The sequence below is a fragment of the Pan troglodytes genome, chromosome 2, assembly GCF_028858775.2.
Source record: "Pan troglodytes isolate AG18354 chromosome 2, NHGRI_mPanTro3-v2.0_pri, whole genome shotgun sequence".
Lineage (NCBI taxonomy): Eukaryota > Metazoa > Chordata > Mammalia > Primates > Hominidae > Pan > Pan troglodytes.
Window position 1 is genome coordinate 16,752,935 of NC_086015.1, and position 23,872 is coordinate 16,776,806.

Below are 23,872 nucleotides of genomic sequence, written 5' to 3' on the forward strand. Positions count from 1 at the left end.
CTGTGCTTGACTCAGTGGACATGAGGGCCAGCGGTCTTGTGATGTGCCTCTCTCCAACCATTTCATCTCCTGAAGGACATGACCTGGGTTCTCCACCCTGCAAGGGTGCCCAGCTAGGAACAGGAGCTTGAGCAAGACTTGAAAATGGTTGTCATTTGTGCTCTTTGGCCAGTCAGCATTCCAAGAATTCAGGTCTAGGAGTTTCTGGCTCCAGGTCCAGAAGACTCCTTTATCCCAAGACAGGACCGTGGGGACCTCTCAGTCAGTCATGGGTCAATTTAAAAAATTCCAGGAAACCAAATTAATTGTGCTTAAACATCAGTGCATCTGTGCTCTCAACTGGATACGGAGGAAGAGGGATTGGGAAGCTCAACAAAATAACAACGGTGGCGTTTATCTCAGGAGAGAGGATTTCGGGTGACTTCTATTTTCTTCTTTTCTATATTTTACAAATATTCATCAGTGCAAAAAATGACTTTTTATTGCTAAAAAGATAATGCATGTTGCAAAATAAAGAAATATAGAAAATAAAGTAAAAATTATTCCAATTTTTTTTTTTGAGACGGAATTTTGCTCTTGTTGCCCAGGCTGAAGTGCAATGGCGTGATCTCAGCTCACTGAAACCTCCACCTCCCAGGCACAAGCGATTCTCTTGTCTCAGCCTCCTAAGTAGCTCAGATTACAGGCGTGCACCACCACACCTGGCTAATTTTTTTTTTTTTTTTTTTTTTTACTAGAGATGAGGTTTCACCATGTTAGTGAGGCTGGTCGTGAATTCCTGACCTCAGGTGATCCACCCACCTTGGACTCCCAAAGTGTTGGAATTACAGGTGTGCATCACCACACCTGGCAATTACTCCAAATTTTATCAGCTAGAGACAACTGCCATCAATGTGTGAATGAACATTGTTTTAACTTTCTCTGTGATATATTCATAATACAATTTTTTTGGAGACAGGGTCTCACTCTGTCATCAAGGCCGAAGTGCAGTGGTACAATCAGGGCTTACTGTAGCCTTGACCTCCCAGGCTCAAGTGATCTTCACGCCCCAGCCTCCTGGGTAGCTGGGATTATAGGTATGTGCCACCATGCCCAGCTAATTTTTTGTATTTTAGTAGAGATGGGATTTCCCCATGTTGCCCATGCTGGTCTCGAACTCCTGGACTCAAGTGATCCACTCACCTTGGCCTCCCAAAGTGCTGGAATTACAGGCGTGAGCCACTGTGCCCAGCCTAATACAATTTTTTAAATAAAAGGTATTATGGAATATATGCTGTTTAAAATGAAGACTATTTTTGTATATGCTCTCTGATTTAGTTATTTAAAAAGTTACCCAAACTGCAGAACTGTGAGCTAAATACACCTCTTTTCTTTTTCTTTTTCTTTTTCTTTTTTTTTTTGAAACGGAGTCTCACTCTGTCACCCAGGTTGGAGTGTAGTGGTGCAATCTCAGCTCACTGCTACCTCTGCCTCCCCGGCTTCAGTGATTCTCCTGCCTCAGCCTCCCGAGTAGCTGGGATTACAGGTGCCCACCACCACATCTGGCTAATTTTTGTATTTTTATTAGAGACGAGGTTTCACCATGTTGGCCAGGCTGGTCTTGAACTCCTGACCTCAGGTGATCTGCCCGCCTCGGCCTCCCAAAGTGCTGGAATTGCAGGAGTGAGCCACTGTGCCCAGCCTCTTTTCTTTATAAATTAAAAAATAATAATAATAACCGCGGCAGAAAGATTCACTGTTCATTGCTAGTGTCCCTAGTACCCATCACAAAGACTGGCACATATTTGGTGCTCAGTAAATATTTGTTAAATAAATGTAAGAAATATACTAATATGTTTTGGGTGGTTATCTCTGGGTAATGGGGCAAAGGATGATTTGTTTTCTCATATTTTCTGTTTCCCTATATGCTCTATATTTTCTACAGTGTACCTGTGTGTAATCTTTTACAGTTGAAAACAAAACTTCATCTAAAAATAACTGGATCGAAACAGGTATGTGGGAGAGAGATGGTGGATGTGACTATGAGTGAGGGCCCTGCATGTGAGGACGGCAGAGCTGCAGTGAGGCACCCAGGCTCGGGGCCTCTAGGGTAGCGGGTCACTGTCCGGGCCTGAGAAACAGGCGGCTATGTTCTGGCAGCAGGTCAGTCACGGTACGATCAGGGACCAGGATCCTGAATGTCAGCCTGTCTTTATGCTTCTAGGACTCCGGCTTTCTCCTGCTGCTTTCTCTTGGTGCTCCATTTGGCTAATTTCAGCCAGTCCTATGTGTGAGGTGGAGACTCCAGGGTGTCTGGGTGCCAGGGATTATGGTCATATGGGGGACATTTTTGGAGGAGCAGCACTCCGTGAGGGACAACCAGAACCAGAGGACAGAACACTCCTTCCTGCCCAGGGAGGAGAAACAAAAGGACAGGCAACAAACAGCCCCCTGCCTGCACCTGGAAGCTCTTCTTCCAGAGCCAAACCTCATACATGGTGGGCTTGTGTGTTTTCTCATTTTTTGTTTTTAAATGGGGCGATGGCTTCCTTTCCAGTGCCATGAGGAGACTGGCTACAAACAAACCCACGTGACCCACCGACCACTCTCCCTCCCCTGCTGAAATGATCATTGATTTTGTGGCTTTGGGCCTTGGTCTCAGCATTTGCAACATGAGGACATAAGACCAGAGCTTTTTTTTTTTTTCCCTTCCAGCCCAGAGACCTTTCATTAAATAAAGTCTTAAGCTCAAGCCCACGGCATAAGAGATCATAGTGCAGGAGCTCTGGTTGAGGAGGATTAGCCTCCCGGATCCCACAAAGACCTCCGGGGAATCCCAAGTTGGTTACTGAGCTCTCTTAGAGCAGGTCGGTTGGCCTCTCTGTGCCTCAGTTTTCTCACTTGTAAACTGGGAATAATAATAGTACCTTCCTTTATGGGTTGCTGTGAGAATTGAGTTATTACATGCAAGTGCTTACAACAGCTCCCGGCACAGAGTAAGCATTCAATAAATATTGCTGGTGCTACTACTATAAGTTCAGCCTCATATTTTGAATTAAAAGAATACAAATGAAAGAACATTCTGCTGTTTCTTGGAGAATAATGTGGTTATTTGTAATCAGGATGTTATTGGAGGCCAGGCACAGTGGCTCACCCCTATAATCCCAGCACTTTGGGAGGCCGAGGTGGGCAGATCACCTGAGATCAGGAGTTCAAGACCAGCCTGGCCAACATAAAGAAACCCTATCTCTACTAAAAATACAAAAATTTGGCCAGGCATGGTGGTGGGTGCCTGTAATCCCAGCTACTCGGGAGGCTGAGGCAGGAGAATCGCTTGAGCCCAGGAGGCAGAGGTTGCAGTGAGCCAAGATCATGCCGCTGCACTCTAGCCTGGGCAACAGAGCAAGATTCTGTCTCAAAAAAAAAAAAAAGATGCTATTGGATGTTGTTCCTCTAAACCCACTAAAGTACTTGCAAGGACTCAATACTTAGGAATGATTTGCACAAAAATTCAAAAGGCAAAAGCTTTCGCACAAGGATGCTCATGAGCATGATAAACCTGGGAGGGGAAGACCATAACACAACAATTACTTTTAGAGCTTTTAATATGTGCTACGTGCTAAGACTTTACCTGTATAACGAATTTAATCCTCACAAGAATCCCATGAGGTATTATGTATTGCTCTCATCCCCATCTTCTAGATGAGGGCACTGAGGCAGCCAGGGGTTGAGCAGTTTACCCAAGGACATGTAGCTACTTAGTGGTAAAGACAGGATTTGAACCTGTAACACACGCTTTGACTATGGCACTGGGGTGCCTCTAATAAACCTAAATGTTACTTTACATGAGATGCAGCCACTTGAGGGGCTGTTCAGTAAACATTAAAAATAGCTACAGCGATATTACAGAACAACATGGCTAAAAGCTTAGGATAAGATGGGGAAAATTTTAAATGGAGGACAAAATTGCCTATACCATCAATGATAACTGTGTACGTAGAAGCACATGTAGACAGATCGGCTCTAGAAGAGAATGTGGAGAAACGGTATTGGAGTTTCAAGTACTTCAATGACTTCAAGTATGGGGGATTATTTCCCCATGTAAATCTTTTTCTTGAATAATATACAGATATTTAAATCTCTGCTATACCTGAGGAGGAGGAGGAGGATGAAGAAGATGAGGAGGATGAGGAGGAAGAGCAGGAGGAGGAGGAAGACTTGTTTCTCTCATATTGTTCTTGGGAAAAGGGTCCAGCCTTCCCATCTTGCTTGTGGAAATCTGTCTCTCCATCTGCAAGGCACACAGAGGCCAGGGGATGAGCGTTTCCCACCCTTCCCACCCCAGGGACCACCCAGTCCTCTCCGGGGTTCTACTTGGATTTGGAGAGCCAGGAAGGACTGGATTATCTTCCCAAATATCTAGAGCCAATGCAACGTGCAGGAGACCAAGGCTCTCAGAGATGCCAGGGGCTCAAGGAAGGCTCAATACAGAGATTTATCTGAATATGGACTCAGAAAAGGGGTTTCTTTCTTTTTTTTTTTGAGACGGAGTCTCGCTCTTTTGCCCAGGCTGGACTGCAGTGACACTATCTCGGCTCACTGCAAGCTCTGCCGCTCGGGTTCATGCCATTCTCCTGCCTCAGCCTCCTGAGTAGCTGAGACTACAGGCGCCCACCGCCACACCCGGCTAATTTTTTGTATTTTTAGTAGAGACGGGGTTTCACCATGTTAGCCAGGATGGTCTCGATCTCCTGACCTTCTGATCTGCCCGCCTCGGCCTCCCAAAGTGCTGGGATTACAGACGTGAGCCAGCGTGCCCGGCCAGAAAAGGGGTTTCTAAGCCCCCTGCCTTGCCCAGAGACAGCTAGATTCTGTAGAGTAGTTGCTAACTTAGGATCCTCTGTACATTACAGCCAAGATGAGGTGTGATCAAGTCCTAAACCTTCCCATTCCCCATTCTGGGGTCACACAGGACCCTCTCCACCTTCTAGGGGTGCTCCCTAGTGCCAACCCAAGCCCCCAGAGAATTCTTGAGATTTGGCAAGCAGCTGAGGGTCCCCATAGCTAGACAGCACAGGAGGACAGATTGGACCATGCAAATGTGTGTGTGCATGTGTGTAAAACCACTACTTCCCCATTTCAGCTGTGATTTGAGGCCCTGTGCAACGTGAGCTGAGCAGGGTCTTCTTCTGTCCCTTCTACTTTTGGACTCCACCTCCCGTGTGGTTTTGCCCAGAGGGTCAGAGAAGGCAGACGTACAGTCTAAATCTTCTGTTTCTCTGTGGACTTGACTGTTGTCCTGAGGCTGGGAGGAGGATGCTGAAGTCTCCATGGCTTTTCCTGGAGGAATAACAATAATCAGTAGTTAATATCACCTTAGTTAATATCTTAATATACAAAGAGCTTGGCAAATAAATAAGAAAAAGACAAACACTCAACATTCAAAGGAATAAGAAAAATAATTAACAAAAAAAATGGTAGTTCTGTTGGCAAGCAAGAAGGCCGGGGTAGTGGAGGGAGGAGGGTTAAGGGAGTGGGGAATCGGGGTGGTGGGTATTGGTTAGGCAACTAGCAGGGGGCTTCATGAAGGAAATCAGTTTTTATCTGTGCCTGAAAAGTCAGGCACAATCCTTTTTTCTTTTTCTTTTTTGTTTTTTTGTGGAAACAGGGTGTCTCTATGTTGCCCAGGCTGGTCTTGAACTCCTGGGCTCAAGCAATTCTCCTACCTTGGCCTCCCAAAGTGCTGGGATTCAAGTGTGAGCCACCATGTCCAGCCTAGGTACAATTTTGACGGGAATGCAGATTTGAAGTTGGTGAACCAACTCCAATCCCACAAACATGGCCAACATCCAGGAATGACTAAGCAAAAAGGCAAGGGAGTCCTGGGCCCCGGCCGGCCTCACACACAGAGCCACCTGCCACCTCTTGACAGCTACGTGCACAGGAAAGAAGTTTCTTTTAATGGAGCCCATGTGCTATGAGTCTCTGTTATAGCAGCTGAGCCAGGAAGTGCAGGCTTCCTTCTAATTCCTTGCCCTATTTCTTCTTCTCTCAGCTCTGAGGCTGAGACCTTAAATCTGAGAGGAGGTAGATTTACTAGTCTCTGATTCATTTATTTTTTACTTTTTTATTTGAGACAGAGGTCTTGCTATATCACCCAGTCTAGTCTTGAACTCCTGGGTTAAGGCAATCCTCCCACCACAGCCTCCTGAGTAGCTGGGACTACAGGCACGTGCCACTGTGGCAGCCTCTGACTCATTTAAACCATGTTTCTCAGCCTCAACACGACTGACATTTGGGACGGGGTAACACACTGTGAGATGTTTAGCAGCCTCCTCCCAGATGCCAGTAGCACTTTCCTGTTCAGCTATGACAATAAAAATGTCTCCAGACATTGCCAAATGACCCCTGTTGTGGGGCAAACATCACCCCCCATTTGAGAATGTCTAGAGAATCTACCACAAGACCTTGGCAGGAAGCCTCCTCCCTGTGTCTTAGAGCCAGATTGCCTGGGTTGGAATCCTGTCTCTGCCTCTTCTAGCGATGGAAGCATGGGCTAGTTACTTAATCCCTCACTGTGCCCTGGGTTTCTCATCTGTAAAACGGAGACAGTAATAGTGCTTACCTTATAGTATGTGAAAATGGCAGGACAGTCAGCAGGGCCATTGTGAATGTGTGTTTCCTCCTCTACAGGCCTCCTCTTACCCTTGGACATTCAGTGTCCAGTCCCATCCCTGCTCATCCCTCATCTCATAGGCCCCAGACTCCATCACCCGTTTTTTTTTCTGTTTTTTGAGATGGAGTCTCGCTTCTGTCGCCCAGGCTGGAGTGCAGTGGCACGATCTCAGCTCACTGCAACCTCTGCCTCCCGGATTCAAGTGATTCTTCTGCCTCAGCCTCCAGAGTAGCTGGGATTACAGGCGCCACACCATGCTTGGCTAATTTTTGTATTTTTAGTAGAGATGGGGTTTCACCATATTGGCCAGGCTGGTCTCGAACTCCTGACCTTGTGATCCGCCCGCCTTGACCTCCCAAAGTGCTGGGATTACAGGCGTGAGCCACTGCGCCTGGCCTACACTTTACTAGAATAAAACTTCCCATTTCTCAGAGCAGAATTCAGCTAGGCATTAGGAAGTCACTAGCCATTAAAATGCATCGATATCGAGATGGAATGACTGACAGCAGAAGCCTCCAGGGCATATTTCTATTTTGAACAGGGTTCTCTGCATGCAACAGGTGACTAGTACATATTCATTGGCTGAGATCATCTCTAATGAAGGCATTTCAGCTAGAGTGGAGGAAGAGTTGTAGAGTCACGTTGGGGAAAGAGAGCTGCTGGCTGATGTCAGATAGACCGAAGTTTACAAAGTGATGAGCTCTTTTTCCAGTCTCATCTCCATCCTGCTCTGTGTCCTGGTCACACACAGCACTTTTGGCTTAGTCCATTCTTTCCTAATGTCAAAATTGCATCTGACCTTCCAAGCACAGGTCAAAACCCACTTCCCTCATGAAGTACTCTTTCGATTGCCTAAACAATACCCATCAACTCTATTCCCCACTCCCCTAACCTTACTCCCTCCACTATCCCTAGCTTTTGTTTTTTTGACAAGGTCTCTCTCTATCACCCAGTCTAAAGTGCAGTGGTGCAATCACAGCTCACTGCAGCCTTGAACTCCTGGACTCAAGTGTTCCTCCTGCCTCAACCTTCTGAGTAGGTAGGACTACAAGCATGTACCACCATCCAGGCTTTGTCTCCTTCACCAGATCATGAATGCAGCCTAAGTAGGGACTAAGGCTGATTCATTTCTGTGTCACCCATACCCTGTACAGAGCCGAGAACAAAGGAAAAATGATGATAACAAGCAGCTATAAGTGCCTACTATCTGCCAGGCAAGGTTCTAACAGTTAACTTGTGTTAACTAATCTATTCCTCACCACAAACCTATGAAGGCTCACTAGGGCCGTGCCCATTTTATAGGTCAGAATATTGGGGCACAGAGAGGATAAGAAACTTGCCCAGGACTGGCCGGGCACGGTGGTTCATGCCTGTAATCCCAGGACTTTGGGAGGCCGAGGCGGGCGGATCACAAGGTCAGGAGATCGAGACCATCCTGGCCAACATGGTGAAACACAGTCTCTACTAAAAATACAAAAATTAGCTGGGCATGGTGGTTGCAGGCCTGTAATCCCAGCTACTCGGGAGGCTGAGGCAGGAGAATCACTTGAACCCGGGAGGCAGAGGTTGCAGTCAACTGAGATCGCACGACTGCACTCCAGCCTGGGCGACAGGGCGAGACTCTGTCTCAAAAAAAAAGAAAGAAAGAAAGAAAGAAAGAAACTTGTCCAGGACCACATAGTAAGTGGTTAAGCAAGGGTAGTTGGTTGCTAAGCCCATGTTGGGAGACTAAAGGAGTGATGCTGGCTCCTCTTCTCAGGACCCTGACACTGGCACCAGGAAAGAGGACACACTAACAGTCATCAGAGTGTTATGCAAATATGCTGACTTGGCTTATATTTAGCTACTGATGGAGCCTTGAGTAATTGTTCCCATAGCCAAGGGAACTTCCTTGGGCAGGTCTTTAGCACACTGAAGGGAAGGAATGGAACCATCACAGAGGGAAGACCCGACGTGGCTCTGTTTCTCCTTTCAATGTCCTTGTGTATTCCTCCTCCACCCGTTTTTCTTTTTTGCCTTTTTTTTTCTTTTTCTTTTTTCTTTTTTTTTTTTTGAGACAGGGTCTCACTCTATCACCCAGGCTGGAGTGCAGTGGCACGATCACGGCTCTGCAGCTTCGACCTCCTGGGTTCCAGTGATCTTCCCACCTCAACCTCCCGAGTAGCTGGGACTACAGTCATTTGCCACCACACCCAGCTAATTTTTTAGTTTTTATATTTTTGTAGAGATAGGGTCTACTATGTTGCCCAGGCTGCTCTTGAACTCCTGGGCTCAAGTGATCCTCCCGCCTTGGTCTCCCGAAGTGCTGACGTTACAGGCATGAGCCACCACACCCGGCCTCCACACAGGTCTTATTTAACATAGGGAGAGACTGAGGCTCAGGTAGAGGAAGAGACTTGTTCAAGGTCTCCCAGCTTATAGATGGACCCAAATCTGACCCCTACCCCAACAGAGAAGCTTCATGCCCCAGCTGCCCCCTGGTTAGAGGCCTCTAGCACCACCTCAGGTGGCCCCCACATCCAAGGCTGATCCTACAAGGAAATGGAATGCCTGACTTTCTGGCACTTTTCTCCAAAAAGCCCAGCCCTGCTGAGTCATGGGTGGTGCCAGGGCCTCTGTACCCACGGGTCCTGCTAAACTGGATTTCCCCTTCAGGTGAGCCCAGATTTCCTGAGCTCCTGCTGTCACAGGGCCTGGGCCCAGGGCAGGAGGGCTGACAGAGCACACTGAGCCATCACAGCCTCACAGCACTCTCCTCTCCCAGCTCTCTTGACTCTCACACAACCAGGAGGGAGGCAGACTGGAGATTACTGTCGTATTTTACAGAAGAGGAAACTGAGGCCCTGAAATGGAGAGGAACTTGCGCAGGTCATGGAGCCACACGGGGCAAGGCTGGCTCTTTCATCACATCAGGTCAAGAGATCGAGACCACCCTGGCTAACACGGTGAAACCCCGTCTCTACTAAAAATACAAAAAATTAGCCGGGCGTGGTGGCGGGTGCCTGTAGTCCCAGCTACTCGGGAGGCTGAGGAAGGAGAATGGCGTGAACCCGGGAGGCGGAGCTGGCAGTGAGCCGAGACCGCGCCACTGCACTCCAGCCTGGGCGACACAGCAAGATTCCATCTAAAAACAACGACAACAACAACAACAAAACAAAATAATGGCTGTACAGAAAGAGGATGGTTGGACTCTGTGTGGAGGCTGTTTATACAGAAAGATCTAAGATTTTAAAAAGATAATCTGGAAGGAAAGAAAATAGTGCAAGCATCTAGGTTGTTGTCTAGCATGTCTAGCACATAGTAGGTGCACAACCAATGTTTGTTAAAGTGGCAATATAAGCCAACAAGGTGATATAGCTACAGAGCAAAGCTAGCATATCCTTAGGTGACATTAACAGAAGCACAGAGTCTACGGTGAAGAAGGTGGCCCACATTCCACCATCCCCAATCCTCCATCCTGGGTTTACTCCTGGGTCCTGCATAGAATAAGTTCTGGACAGACAAAGAGAATCCAGAGGATGTAGCGGGTACAGAGACTACACCCAAGAGAAGTGGCTTGGGGAGCAGGGCACTTGACCTAGGGATGAGCTCCACATGGATGGGCCTAGTCACTGACCCCAAGTCTCTGCAGAACTACTCCAGGACTCCAGGACATGGGGAGCAGGTAGGGCTGTGAGCTCACAAGGAAAGGTCAGTACTTGAGGAAGTCACCAGAGAAGTTGCCAACTTCAATATATAAAAGAATTTTCTTCTTTTCTTTTCTTTTCTTTCCTTCTTTCTTTCTTTCTCTTTTTTCTTTCCTTTTCTTTTTCTCTTTCTTTCTTTCTCTTCCTTCCTCTCTCTCCTTCCCCCTCCCTCCCTCCTTTCTTTCTTCCTTTCCTTCCTTCTTTCCTTCCTTCTTTCCTCTCTCTTCCCTCCCTCCCTCTTCTTTTCTTTTTTCTATTCTTTTCTTTTCTTTTCTTTCCTTCTTTTTCTTTCTTTCTCTTTCTTTCTTTCTCTCTCTCTCCTTTCTTTCTTTCTTTCTTTCTTTCTTTCTTTCTTTCTTTCTTTCCTTCTTCTTTTCTAGAGACAGGGTCTCACTTTGTCACCCAGGCTCAAGTGCATTGGAGCAATCATGGCTCACTGCAGCCTTGAACTGTTGACCTTGAGCAATTCTCCTGCCTCAGCCTCCCAAAGTGTCGGGATTGGCCTTCCAAAGTGTGCTGAGCCACTGCACCTGGCCTCAATATATAAAATAATATTCTAAAAATGACAACAGCTTTGGGGTTGTCCTGAGCACGTTGCCATGTGAGGTGGCAAGTTGAGGAGTGGCAAGGGTTGGCTTAGATGTTCTTAGCTCAGAACCTATTAGTGTCTCAAGCAATTCTCTCCAAAGTACAGGAGGAAAATATTAATGTATCGATTTCTATGTAGTTTTTAACTAAAAATAGTTAATAGTATATAGTTTAGCCCTGATGTGCACCCTTGGCTCATATGTCAGACACCACATGTCATGTCTATTAAGTGGGGCTCCCAGAGGCCAGTGGGGAGCCCCACAAGGCAGACAGGTTGATTGTGGCCACGTCTTCCTTTTCTCTACATCCAGACTATTGCCATATATTGTGGCGTGCAGGAGCCCAGTTGGGTTAATTTGAGGCTCAAATGAAACAGCTTTCACTGAATCAGCCCCCTTCTTGTTGACAAGTGACTTCAAAGAGTCTCTGCAAAGAAACAGCGGATGGAGATAACCCTAATCATGAAAGTACAAACAAGCAACAGGAAAAGTGTGGGACAGACTTGTCCTTACTCTTAGTTTAGCTGCATGAGCACATTGGAAAGAGCAATGGAAAGGAGTCTGACACATGAAACAACTGTTTCCTGTGTATTTGAGTTCCTGAAATAATGAGAAATAAACACAAACTCAAAATACACAATAATAACGAGAAACAAATACAAACTCAAACTCAAATACAATCGTATTTGAGTTCCTGAAATAATAATGAGAAACGATTTGAAAGGTGGATTTCCACCCACTATCATTGGTGATTGAAATTCATTCTGGGCGTACACTGGCCCTGAGACATCAGCTAACGGCCACCATACTTGTATATACATGTACATATCTATGCATATGTATATGCTGGGGGTGCCCACAGCATTCTTCTTGAGAAGATTGTGCAATCAAAAAGTTAGATGAGTGCTGCTCTAGATCCTCAGACCAAGCTAGATACTAGGGGATGCTGGTCCTGGTTTGGGGTTTTTGGGTCTAATCAGATAATTTGTTCCAGATTTAGGGACAAGGAAAACTAGAGGGGGAGTTTGCCTTCCATAAAACTTTTTTGAGGCTCCACTGACACATTTGAAGATTAATAGGAAGAAACCTAAAACTCATAAAATTCTTTCCCTGGCTCGCATCGTCCTAACTTGGTGTAGTGTTGAGTCAAACACCAAAGCACCAAGGTGGGTGCCCAGCTAGACAGAGCCGGGCGGGTCCCTTCTCCCACAGCCTGGAATCTCAGTCTCTGTTTCTTTCTTTCCCATCTTTCTCTCTCTCTGTTTCTACCCACCTCCCTCTCTCTCTCTCTCTCTCTATCTCTTTCTCTCTCTCACACACACACACACTCTGTCTCTCACAACACACACCACACATATACACACTCTCTCTCTCACACACACACATACACACACACAACTGACAATAAGAAACAAAAAAGTAGCATCCAGCACAAGAGCTTGTCAGTTCTCTTGAACATCAGACAGACCTAGATCTTCAGTTCCTGCCTCTACCCCTCACTGACTCTGAGACCTGGAGCGTGTCACATCCATTCTCAGAGCTTCAGAATCCTTAGTTGGAAAAATGGGCATGCCTACAACTCAACATACAGTGACAAATAATCCAGTTTAAAAACGGACAGAGGATTCGAATAGACATTTCTCGAAAGAAGACACAGAAATAGTCAATAGCACATAGAAAGATGCTTCACATCGCTGGGTGCGGTGGCTCATGCCTGTAATCCCAGCACTTTGGGAAGCTGAGGCGGGCGGATCACCTGAGGTCGGGAGTTCGAGACCAGGCTGGCCAACATGGAGAAACCCCATCTCTTCTAAAAATACAAAATTAGCTGGGCATGGTGGCAGGTGCCTGTAATCCCAGCTACTCGGGAGGCTGAGGCAGGAGAATCACTTGAACCCAGGAGGCAGAGGTTGTGGTGAGCTGAGATCGCACCATTGCACTCCAGCCTGGGCAACAAGAGTGAAACTCCGTCTCAAAAAAAAAAAAAAAAGATGCTCCACATCATTAGTCATTAGGGAAGTGCAAATCAAAACCACCATGGGATACTCCTTCACACCCACTAGGGTGGCTTACCATAAGACATACAGACACTAACAAGTATTGGTGAGGGTGCAAAGAAACTGGAGCCCTCATACATTGCTGGTCAGATTGTAAAATGGTGGTCACTTTGGAAAACAGTTTGTCAGCTCCTCAAGAGGTTAAAAAAGATTTACTACCTGACCCAGCAATTCCAATCCCTAGTATATTCGCAACAGAATTGACAACCTATATCCGAACAAAGACTTGTAATGAATGTTTATAGCAGCATTACACATAACAGCCAAAAATGGAAAAGCTGGAATTACAGGTGCGCATCACCATGCCTGGCTAATTTTTGTATTTTTAGTAGAGACGGGGTTTTACCATGTTGGCCAGGCTGGTCTCGAACTCCTGACCTCAAAGTGATCCACCCGCCTCAGCCTCCCAAAGTAATGGGATTACATAGGTGAGCCATGGCGCCTGGCCCTGAATTATACACTTTTAAAGGGTGAATTTTATAGTAGTGAATTACATCTCAGTAAATCTGTTATTTAAAAAAAAAAAAAAGAAAGAAAGAAAAAGGAAAGACTCCACCCACAGGATTGTTGTGAAAGTGAAATAAGGCAGGGAGCAGGGCAGGCCCAGCATGGTCCCTGACGTGCAGCCAGCACTTGAGATCTCTCTCTCTCTGATCCTTTTCACAAGGAGGATTTCCCAGCAAAAGTAACCTGGTGCTCTAGGGCTACACTAGCTTGAGTTCACTCCCCACCACTCCCACTAACACACACTCCTGACTCCTTAGTTAGGGCTCTGAACTCTTCTGGGCAGTTTCTTAACAAAACAGAAGAAAATAATAAGCACAAGACCATAATCATTCTCATCCCCCTTAAAAGGAAACTAGGTTGGCTTGAGGCCTAAAAGCCAGGGTGCTCTGAGCAGAGGTGGCTCTAGGACAAGGATGACAGTCTACGGGGGTGGGTGGGGGGAGCTCTGAGAGGTCTGCCAAGCCCCCCTCCCCTTGGGCCACACCACCTGTGCCTCAGCCCCCGACAGGCAGCAGGGCCCCCTCCCCATGGCCCAGCTCTCTGGCATATCCTCCCCGGGGGTGCCTTTGAGCTGGAGGCAGAGGACAGCTGACTTCTTCCTTCCAAGTCTCCCAAACCTGGCTGGCAGCCCAGGGTGGCTTCCTCCAGGAGGGGCAGAGAGAGGGGCAGCTGCCTGTAGTCACTGATGGTGGTGCAGAGGCTGAGACATTTGCGGGAACATCCCCTCCCCTCCTAAGCTGTTAGGTTCCATAACAGTGAGGGTGTGAGGCGCCTTCAGAGATCTAGCTGGACCCTTCATTTTACAAGTAGGGAAACTGAGGCTCAGAAAGGTCAAGGGTTTTTCTGAAAGTCTTGCAGCAAGTTGGTGACAGAATTGGGAGCTGGTCACCTACCATGGCCAAGTATAGGCGGGTGGAAACCTCAACACAACCCAGGAAGGTGAATATTTGTCATCCTCCCCTGAAGTAGAGACAGGTTCTCACACAGCTAGGAAGATGCAGGGCTGGGACTCAAACCCAGGTCCACCAAGGAACCACACAATATCAAGCCTATTGAGGACACTCTTTCTCCCGATTTCTTTAAAAGCTGACACTCCACCCCACTGCTCACCCAGCCCCATGTCCCATTACCTGTGGTCCTTCAGCTTGTCTGGGCAGCAAGGGGAGCTCTGTGTAGACTGTGTGGACGCTGGGCTGGTCAGGGGAAGGAGAGGACAGGCTGCACCTGTGACAGCAAGGAGGGCGGGACTACCGTGACGTTGTCCCTGGGCCCCACTCGCTCACTGGGATGGCATGCCTTCCTGCTGGTGCTATCAGCCCCAGGCCTTCCTGTCTGACTTGACTCTTCCCTACAACACTGCGGAGGGGCAGGTGGGGCAGCTACATGCCTGGCCCTGCCTCAGGGCCACAGCCATGCCTTCAGACTCCAGGAGACAGTGAAATGGGGGCAGCTGTGCCACCCTTGGCTGTACCAAGCTCTGGGAAGGAAGGAGGGGACGTGTCCCAGGTACCCCCTCCACCCACATTGGTGAGGCTGACTCAGGCCCCAGCCACGTGTCCCAACCTGCCCTGCGCGTCCCAGAGGGGAAGGAAGATATTCCAATGCTCCCAGGAGGCTGAGGTTGGGCAGGGAGCAGGAGAGAGGGCCTGGGGGCTCAGGAGACTGGCAGTGCCCACTCCTAGGGAGGAAACTGGGTTACAGCTAGAAGTACTTTTGGAGAGCACCCACTCGCCTTGTGCAAGTGGGAAAACACAGGTCCCTAGAGAGGTGAGAGGAGCAGTGTCAGACCTCACACAGCCGAGGGCAGGGCCCCAGCTCAGCTTGCCTCCACCTCTCACCTCTCACTTATCCAGCACTGTGGCAGCAGGACAGGAAACAAGTCCTACCACGGGAGCCCCCAGCCTTGGAGGGAAACAGGCAAGGCCCAGGGAGCTGTGGGCTCCCCAGGAGGACTTCCTGAAGAGGGGTCTTCCATACCCTAAGCTCAGCCCCCAAATCTTGACACTTTGCTTTCTCACACTCTGTATCTGACCCATCTGGAAAATCCTGTTGGTCCTGCCTTCAGTATAGCCTGAATTCAGCCCCTTCTCTCCACTCCTCAACTGTCACCTTGATCCAGGCAGTGTCAACACTGGGCTCCCTGCTCCCTGCCTCGCCCCTGGCTATTCTCATCAGCCAGGCAGCCAGGGGGTCCTGTTCAAACCCAAAGCAGCTCATGTCCCTCCCCGCTCAGCAGCTGCCACACTCCCACTGCACTCAGGGTAAAACCCAAGGTCTTACAAGCTCCTGCGAGATCTTCCCCACACCTCTGGCCCTCTCTGACCTTGGTTCCCATGACTTCCTCCCTCACTCTGCTCCAGTAACACTGGAACATGTTCCAGTTCCCCTGGGTAGGCTCCCTCCTCAGGGCCTTTGCCCTGGCTGTTCCCTCTGCCTGGAGTGCTCTCCCCCTAGAAAGCCACCTGGCCCCTCCCTCTCTCCTCACAAGTCACCTACTCCATGAAGCCTTATCTGACCATCCTGCTTAAAGTAGTAACCCCGCACCAGCTTTCCCTCTGCCTGCTTCACTGCTCACCATCTGCTGTGCTGCATATTTTCTTGTTATGTCTATTTCCTCATTACGTATTGCTTTGCTACAGGACCTAGGATCATGTCTGACAGTAGGTGCTCACTAATTTTTTTTTTTTTTGAGTCAGTGTCTCGCTCTGTTGCCCATGCTGGAGTGCAGTGGCACGATCATCACTCACTGCACCCTCAAACTCCTGGGCTCAAGCCATCCTCTCATCTCAGCCTGCTGAGTAGCTGGGACTACAGGCATGCACCCCCACGCCTGGCTGATTTTTATATTTTTTGTAGAGACAAGATCTTGCTATGTTAGGCTGGTCTTGAACTCCTAGCCTCAAGCGATCCTCCAGCCTTGGCCCCCTAAAGCTCTGGATTATAGGCGTAAGCCACTGCATCTGGCCCTCAATACATCTGTTGAATGAATGAGTGACCTGAAAGGTTAGCCCAAGAAGTGTTCCAAGGATATTCCATGCAGAGGGAGCCATGTGTGAGGGCTTAGAGGTGAGGAGCACTATTGTGTGGAGGATCTGCAAATAATTCTGAACAGCCAGAGAGTGGGGGCCTTGGAGATGGAGAGGGGAGAGGAGGAAGCAAGAGAGGCAGGGCCTCAGCAGCCAGACATCCTGAGAGGGATGGGGAGCCACCTGAGAGGGACATGACCAAACCTGCGTTTAAGATAAGAATTTTGCCTGGGAGCCGTGGCTCACGCCTATAATCCCAGCACTTTGGGAGGCCGAGGCAGGTGAATCACTTGAGTCCAGGAGTTCAAGACCGGCCTGGCCAACATGGTGAAACTCCATCTCTACTGAAAATACAAAAAATTAGCTGGGTGTGGTGGTGCATGCCAGTGGTCCCAGCTACTCGGGAGGCTGAGGTGGGAGGATCACTTGAGCCTGGGAGGTGGAGGTTTCAGTGAGCAGAGATGACACCACTGCACTCCAACCATGGCAACAGAGTGAGATCTCATCTCAAAAAAAAAAAAAAAAGAAAAAGAAAAGAAAAAAGATAAGGATTTGGCTGCTGCATTGTGGACTGGTGGAGCAGCTGTGAGGATCCAGCATCTGGGTGAGCATGAGCCATGCAGGGGAGATGGGGACTAGGGACAGGGTCATGGGAAGTTTACAGCTCCGCTGTCCGAACAGTAGCCACCAGCCACATGTGGTTATGGAGCCCTTGACACATGGCTGGTCAGGATTGAAATGTGCTGTGAGTGTAAAATAACACTAGATTTAAAGACTTGGTATGAAAAATGTATGTATATATATATACAACATATATATGTATAATAGATCATTAATAATTTTTGTATTGATTATCTATTAAAATGATATTTGGATATATTATTATTATTTTGTAGAGACGGGATCTTGTTCTCTTGCCCAGGCTGGAGTACAGTGGTACAATCATAGCTCATGGTAACCTTGAAATGGGTTCGAGTGATCCTCCTACCTCAGCCTCCCCAGTAGCTGGGACTACAGGTGTGCACCACCATGCCCGGTTAACTTTTACTTTTTAAAATTTTGTGTAGAGAAAGGGTCTGCTGTGTTGCCCAGGCTGGTCTTGAACTCCTGGGCTCAAGTGATTCTCCAGCCCTGGGTTCCCAAAGTGCTGGGATTTATAGGCATGAGCCAAGGCACCTGGTCTGGATATATTATTAAAATTAGTTTCACCTGCTTCGTTTTACTATTTTTAACATAGTTACTGAAAATTTTTTTAAATTTTAAGTTTTCAGGAGCTACAGAACTTCTATATTGGATGGTGCGGATTTAGAGGTAGAACTGGCGGAGGCTGGAGTACTGTGAGGGTGAGGGGGACCCCGGGTCTAATTATAAGTCTGTCTTCTCCAATTGCTCCTTTCTAATGAGACCATTGTGGTCCAGAGGCCACAGGGGAGAGCCTACAGAGTGAGTGTTCAGTTCAGCATAAGCACACACGCTCATATCTTCAAAGTAAGATCTATCTAGACATGAAATAGGCTGACTGAGTAGACAGTGAGTTCTCTGTCTCTGGAGGTATGTAAGAAGAAAATTAAGGACCACCACTAAGCAGAGGAAAGGAGGTGGAACTAGATATTTTCAAAATATAGTCCCCGGACCAGCTGCTACAGCATCCCCTGGAAACCTTTTAGAAATGCAAATTCTCAGACCCCATCCCGGGCCTGAATCAGAAACTCCAGGAGTGGGACCTAGAATCTGTATTTAAATAAGCCCCACTGGACTGGGTGATGTTTCCTGCCACTTAAAGATTTAAATGCAGCTGGGCGCGGTGGCTCGCGCCTGTAATCCCAGCACTTTGGGAGGCTGAGGTGGATCACGAGGTCAGGAGATGGAGACCATCCTGGCTAACACGGTGAAACCCCGTCTCTACTAAAAATACAAAAAATTAGCCGGGCGTGGTGGCGGGCTCCCGTAGTCCCAGCTACTCGGGAGGCGAGGAAGGAGAATGGCGTGAATCCGGGAGGCGGAGCTTGCAGTGAGCCGAGATCGCGCCACTGCACTCCAGCCTGGGCGACAGAGTGAGACTCTGTCTCAAAAAAAAAAAAAAAAAAAAAAAAAAAGGTTTAAATGCCTGGCACATAGTAGGTGCTCCAAAAAAAACTGTTCATTACCTTCTGTTTGCCTCCTACTCCCAAGTTCAGGTAATTCCCTCCCTGAGCCTTAGTTTCCCTCTCTGCACCTCCTACAGCATCTGGTTGTGTGTGTACCTGGTACAGGATGGATGAACCTCAGGGCGTTTCCTACCTCTTTGCTGTGGGCAGATCTCAGGGGACATGATAGAGCTGCCAGAAGTGTAAGGCAGGCCCCAGCTCAGCTCCATCCTGAGGTGACCTCATTGCCCTGTGTGTAGGGGGTGATTCATAGGACAACCTCCTACTGTCCTGTGAGCACAGCTGACAGCCCGGGGGAGCCAGCTCAGCAGCTGAGCATGGCATCCAGCTTCCCTGAATTCCAGAACTGCAAGCGGGGGCCTGCCTGACTCAGCAGGCATGGGTGTTCTGGAGACAAGTTAGACAGCTCAGCCTCAGTCTCCCCATCCATAAAAATGGCGAGACACAGCCCCTATCCATGGTGAGAATATTTATATAAAGTGGTCAAGGCAGCGCCTGGCACACGTCAGCCCCTGCTATACCTTGGTGTTCTTGTGATGAGGCTGTGGGATCCTTCAGGCTGATTGGAACTCTCCAGTGACTTCCTAGGTCTGAGAACGATGCTCTGTAGGTGTATGGAGAAAAGAATGTTTACCTACTATGAGCACCCAGGAGCCTGGTTCTTTACATGAGGTTTATTTTTATTTTTATTTTATTTCTTTGAGACAGAGTCTCACTCTGTCGCCCAGGCTGAAGTACAGTGGCGTGATTTCGGCTCACTGCAGCCTCCGTCTCCCGGCTTCAAGTGATTATCCTGCCTCAGCCTCCCAAGCAGCTGGGATTACAGGCACCCACCACACCTGGCTAATTTTTGTATTTTTAGTAGAGACGGGGGTCTCACCATGTTGGCCAGGCTGGTCTTGAACTCCTGACCTTAGATAATCCACCCGCCTCAGCCTCCCAAAGTGTTGGTATTACAGGTGTGAGCTGCCGTGCCCGGCTACATGAATTTTTAGTCACCAGAAAGATGTGTGTGAGGGCAGCACCTGTCTTAGTCATCTTAAAGCATCTATTAAATGAACTCTAAATTGGAGAGTATTGTGTCCATTTCATGGATGAGAAAAATGAGGTTCAGAAAGGTTAAATGATGTGCTCAAGGTCAAATGGCTGGGAAGTGGCTGAGTCAGGATTTTCACTCAAGTCTCCCTGACTTGAAACCTGGGACTCTTTCTATCCCTTCATGGAGAAACTCCAAGTTAATTCACAGATTTGGAAGCTCCTGCATGTGCCACTTAAATCCATGTTTGAAGTGTTAGCTTCTGGTCCACGTTGGAACCCTTGCAATCTATGGTCTTAGAGAAACAGTGGCTGTAGCTGATGCCATTTGAGATGAAGCTTAAAAGATTCCTAAACTAGATTAAGCCTTACTCACCCTGGGCCTCCAGGCTTCAGTTGTTTCACCTGTAAAATGGGCATAATGAAAGCTTGCCTTGGCTGAAAGCAGAAAGTTGGATCTGGTTACCTGAGGGCTCTCCTAACCCTCAGATGCCTGTGTCCCTGCACCTACTTTAAAAGGCAAGGACTAAAGTTAAACTTAAAGTTAAAATTAATTTAAAGTTAAACCCAGGAGGCAGGTTTACATATTTTAATATTTAAGTTTTGTTTTTTGTTTTTTTTTTGAGACAGAGTCTCACTCTATCACCCAGGGTGGAGTGCAGTGGCGCGATCTCGGCTCACTGCAACCTCCGCCTCCCAGGTTCAAGCAATTCTCCTGCCTCAGCCTCCCGAGTAGCTGGGATTACAGGCACCTGCCACCATGCCTGGCTAATTTTTGTATTTTTAGCAGAGACAAGCCAGTCTGGTCTTGAACTCCTGACCTCAAGTAATCCACCTCCCTTGGCCTCCTAAAGTGCTGGGATTACAGGCATGAGCCACGGCGCCTGGCCTGAAGTTAAATTTTTAAAAAAAAATAAAGAGGGAGTAGAGGAAAAGTCAAGCCTAGCTCATTCTGATTTGTGCAAAACTAGTGATTTGTACTCAACAATCTTATTTTAAGCAGAAAAATCCTTTTGACAAATAAAATTTAAGAAATCTTATCTGATCAAAGTGGATTTTTTTTTTTTCTGGTTGAAGTAGGAGCCATGGGCTGTCGATGGGAACACTGGCCCAGCATCACCTTGGCCTTGCAGGCAGCCCTTGGGGTGCCAACAAAGAGCCCAGGGGTGCCAGAGAACCCAGTTTGACAATCACTGGAGGGCAGCAATACAAACAAACCATCGCTAGAGATCTGTTTGAAGAGAGACAAGAAGGTCCACTAAACGGTTGCTTTGGGTTCTAACGAAAAATGGCTGTTTGATTACTTTTTTTTTTTTTTTTTGAGACGGAGTCTCGCTCTGTTGCCCAGGCCGGAGTGCAGTGGCGCGATCTCGGCTCACTCCAAGCTCCCCACATCCTGGGTTCACGCCATTCTCCTGCCTCAGCCTCCTGAGTAGCTGGGACTACAGGCGCCTGCCACCACGCCCAGCTAATTTTTTGTGTTTTTAGTAGAGACTGGGTTTCACCGTGTTAATCAGAATGGTCTCGATCTCCTGACCTCGTCATCTGCCCACCTCCCAAAGTGCTGGGATTATAGGCGTGAACCACTGCGCCCAGCCTCTTTTTTTTTGAGACATGGTCTTGCACTGTTGCCCAGGCTGAAGTGCAGTGGGCACCATCTCTGTTCACTGCAACCTCCACCTCCCGGGTTCAAGCAATTCTCCCACCTTAGACTACTGAGTAGCTGGGATTACAGGTGTGCACCACCTGCGCCCGGCTAATTTTTTGGTACTTTTAATAGAAAGAGGGTTTTGCCATGTTGTTCAGGCTGGTCTTAAGCTCCTGGGCTCAAGCAATCCTCCCACTTCAGTCTCCCAAAGTGCTGGGATTACAGGCATGAGCCACTGTGCCTGGCCAGCTTGTTCCTTGTTATTGCAGAGTAGTGTGGATGTTCAGATTCTATGGTGTGGATAGGCAACTGTTCGTTGGCCATTTACCCAGTGAGGGGCATCTGATTGTTTCCAGTTTGGGTCTATTATGAATAAAACTGCTATAAATATTCATATACAGGGCCGGGCACGGTGGCTCACACCTGTAATTCCAGCACTTTGGGAGGCCGAGGAGGGCAGATCACGAGGTCAGGAGATCGAGACCATCCTGGCTAACACAGTGAAACCCCGTCTCTACTAAAAATACAAAAAATTAGCCAGGCGTGGTGGCAGGTGCCTGTAGTCCCAGCTACTCGGGGGGGCTGAGGCAGGAGAATGGCATGAACCCAGGAGGCTGAGCTTGCAGTGAGCCGAGATTGTGCCACTGCACTCCAGCCTGGGCGACACAGCGAGACTCCATCTCAAAAAAAAAAAAAAGGATTATTTATATATAGCAGATAGTAACCTTTTGTCAGCTATGTGGTTTGCAAATATTTTCTCCAGTCCATCGGCCACCCTTTGACAATGCTGAACAGTCATTCTCTTGTCTAGTTCACAGGACTCTGAGAGGCCAGCTGGACAGGCATTCTTGAGGACAGTTCACAGATGCAGAAACACAGGTCTAGAGGGTAAAAGGACTTTCCCACAAATGCACAAGGAGTTTAGGGGCAGAGGGGGGACCAGGACCCAGATCTCCTGACCCTCGGCCTAGTGATCAGGCCACCTTGTGGAACGAGAGATCTTCCCTTTCCCTCCCCTCTCATCCTGGATGGATGCTCACCACACAGCCACAGCTCTAGTTGAGCTTGCTGAAGCCAAAGGAGAGAGATGTCTGCGCCTGGGGAAGGGCCAGTCTCCAAAAAGGACCCTATGTCCAGAAAATATGCACTTTCCTCCAGGTGAGGGAAGATCTGACCCTGGAGCAGCTACTAGAGAATGAGTTTTGTGGGACACCTTGAAGCTGGGGAGGTTAAGTAACTTGCTTGAGGTCACAATGATTTAGTGGTAAAAGTTGGGGGGTCAGTTACCAAATTTTTTCAGTGCCTTCCTGTCAGCCCTGATACTGGCTTTTATAGGGGAAGGACTATAGAGTCATCAGATGTATTCAATGGGTCAGAGGAATAAAAATCTGGCCTCCAGGACAGCAGGGGGGAAAAGGCTCTCCTTGGAGAAGAGCAAGTGGGGACAACTATGGTTAGGGCGGGAGATGTCCTCTTTCCCAGGCGACTATGGCATTGATAGAAGAGATGAGAGCAAGTAGCAGGTCAGGAGCTTCGGTCCACCTTCTCTACGGTCAAGTATGAGCTCTGAGGTCCTTAGGGTCTGTTTTACCCGCAGATTAGAGAATTGGGGTGAAGAGAGAAATGAAGTAACGTACCCATCAGATGGGAGTTTATCTGAGCCCTGGGTCCCTACAGGCCTGGCTAGACAGAAATGCTCTCCATTCGCAGGGCAAAAGCAGCATGGGCAAGACTCCTCTGAACTCCACTGCTTGCTCTGAGCAGGGGCCCCAGAAGGTGGTCTCCAAGGGGATGGGAAAACAGGACGACTAGGGCTGATTCACCACCCAGCACTATTGGACTTAACAAAGAGGCAAGGAGGATCAAAGGCCTGGTCTCACCTTGAGGACCTACTGGGGCTAGTTTGTGTCAAGCATACAGCTGGAGCTTTTAGGGAGGAATATGGTGCAGCTGCTGTCTCCACACCCCTTATAGCTTGTCCAGGAAGCAAAACTTGTGGAAGTGTCATAGTTACAGACTCAAGAGCAGAATGGAACACTAAGGACCATCATTGCCCCTCAGCCAGAGACCACAGTGTGTCTGGAATTGGTGGGTTCTTGGTCTCACTGACTTCAAGAATGAAGCCACAGACCCTTGCAGTGTTACAGTTCTTAAAAGCGGCGTGTTCGGAGTTTCTTCCTTCTGGTGGGTTCATGGTCTCGCTGGCTCAGGAATGAAGCTGCAGACCTTCTCGGTGAGTGTTATAGCTCTTAAGGCGACGCGTCTAGAGTTGTTCGTTCCTCCCAGTGGGTTCGTGGTCTATGCTGGCCTCAGGAGTGAGCCTGCAGACCTTCGTGGTGAATGTTACAACTACATAAAGCCAGCGTGGACCCAAAGAGCAAAACAACAAAGCTTCCACAGTGTGAAAGGTGACCCCAGCGGGTTACCACTGCTGGCTGGGGCAGCCTGCTTTTATTCTCTTATGTGGCCCCACTCACATCCTGCTGATTGGTCATTTTACAGAGAGCCGATTGGTCCGTTTTGA

The 23,872-nt window shown here is 48.2% G+C and overlaps 1 protein-coding gene across 5 annotated transcripts in view; it reads right to left on the minus strand.

Moving 5' to 3' along the window:
- Nucleotides 1–23,872, minus strand: part of TMEM40 (transmembrane protein 40) — a 35,779-nt gene that overhangs the window by 10,626 nt on the left and 1,281 nt on the right. For 2 of the 5 annotated variants that reach the window (XM_009444823.4, XM_016939882.3), the window contains exons 1-3: nucleotides 14,623–14,709; nucleotides 5,239–5,319; nucleotides 4,130–4,270 (exon numbers count right to left, since the gene is read on the minus strand). In XM_009444823.4, coding sequence (XP_009443098.1) covers nucleotides 4,130–4,270; nucleotides 5,239–5,311 — 214 coding nt within the window. In that variant the 5' untranslated portion in view covers nucleotides 5,312–5,319; nucleotides 14,623–14,709. 5 annotated transcript variants of the gene reach the window in all.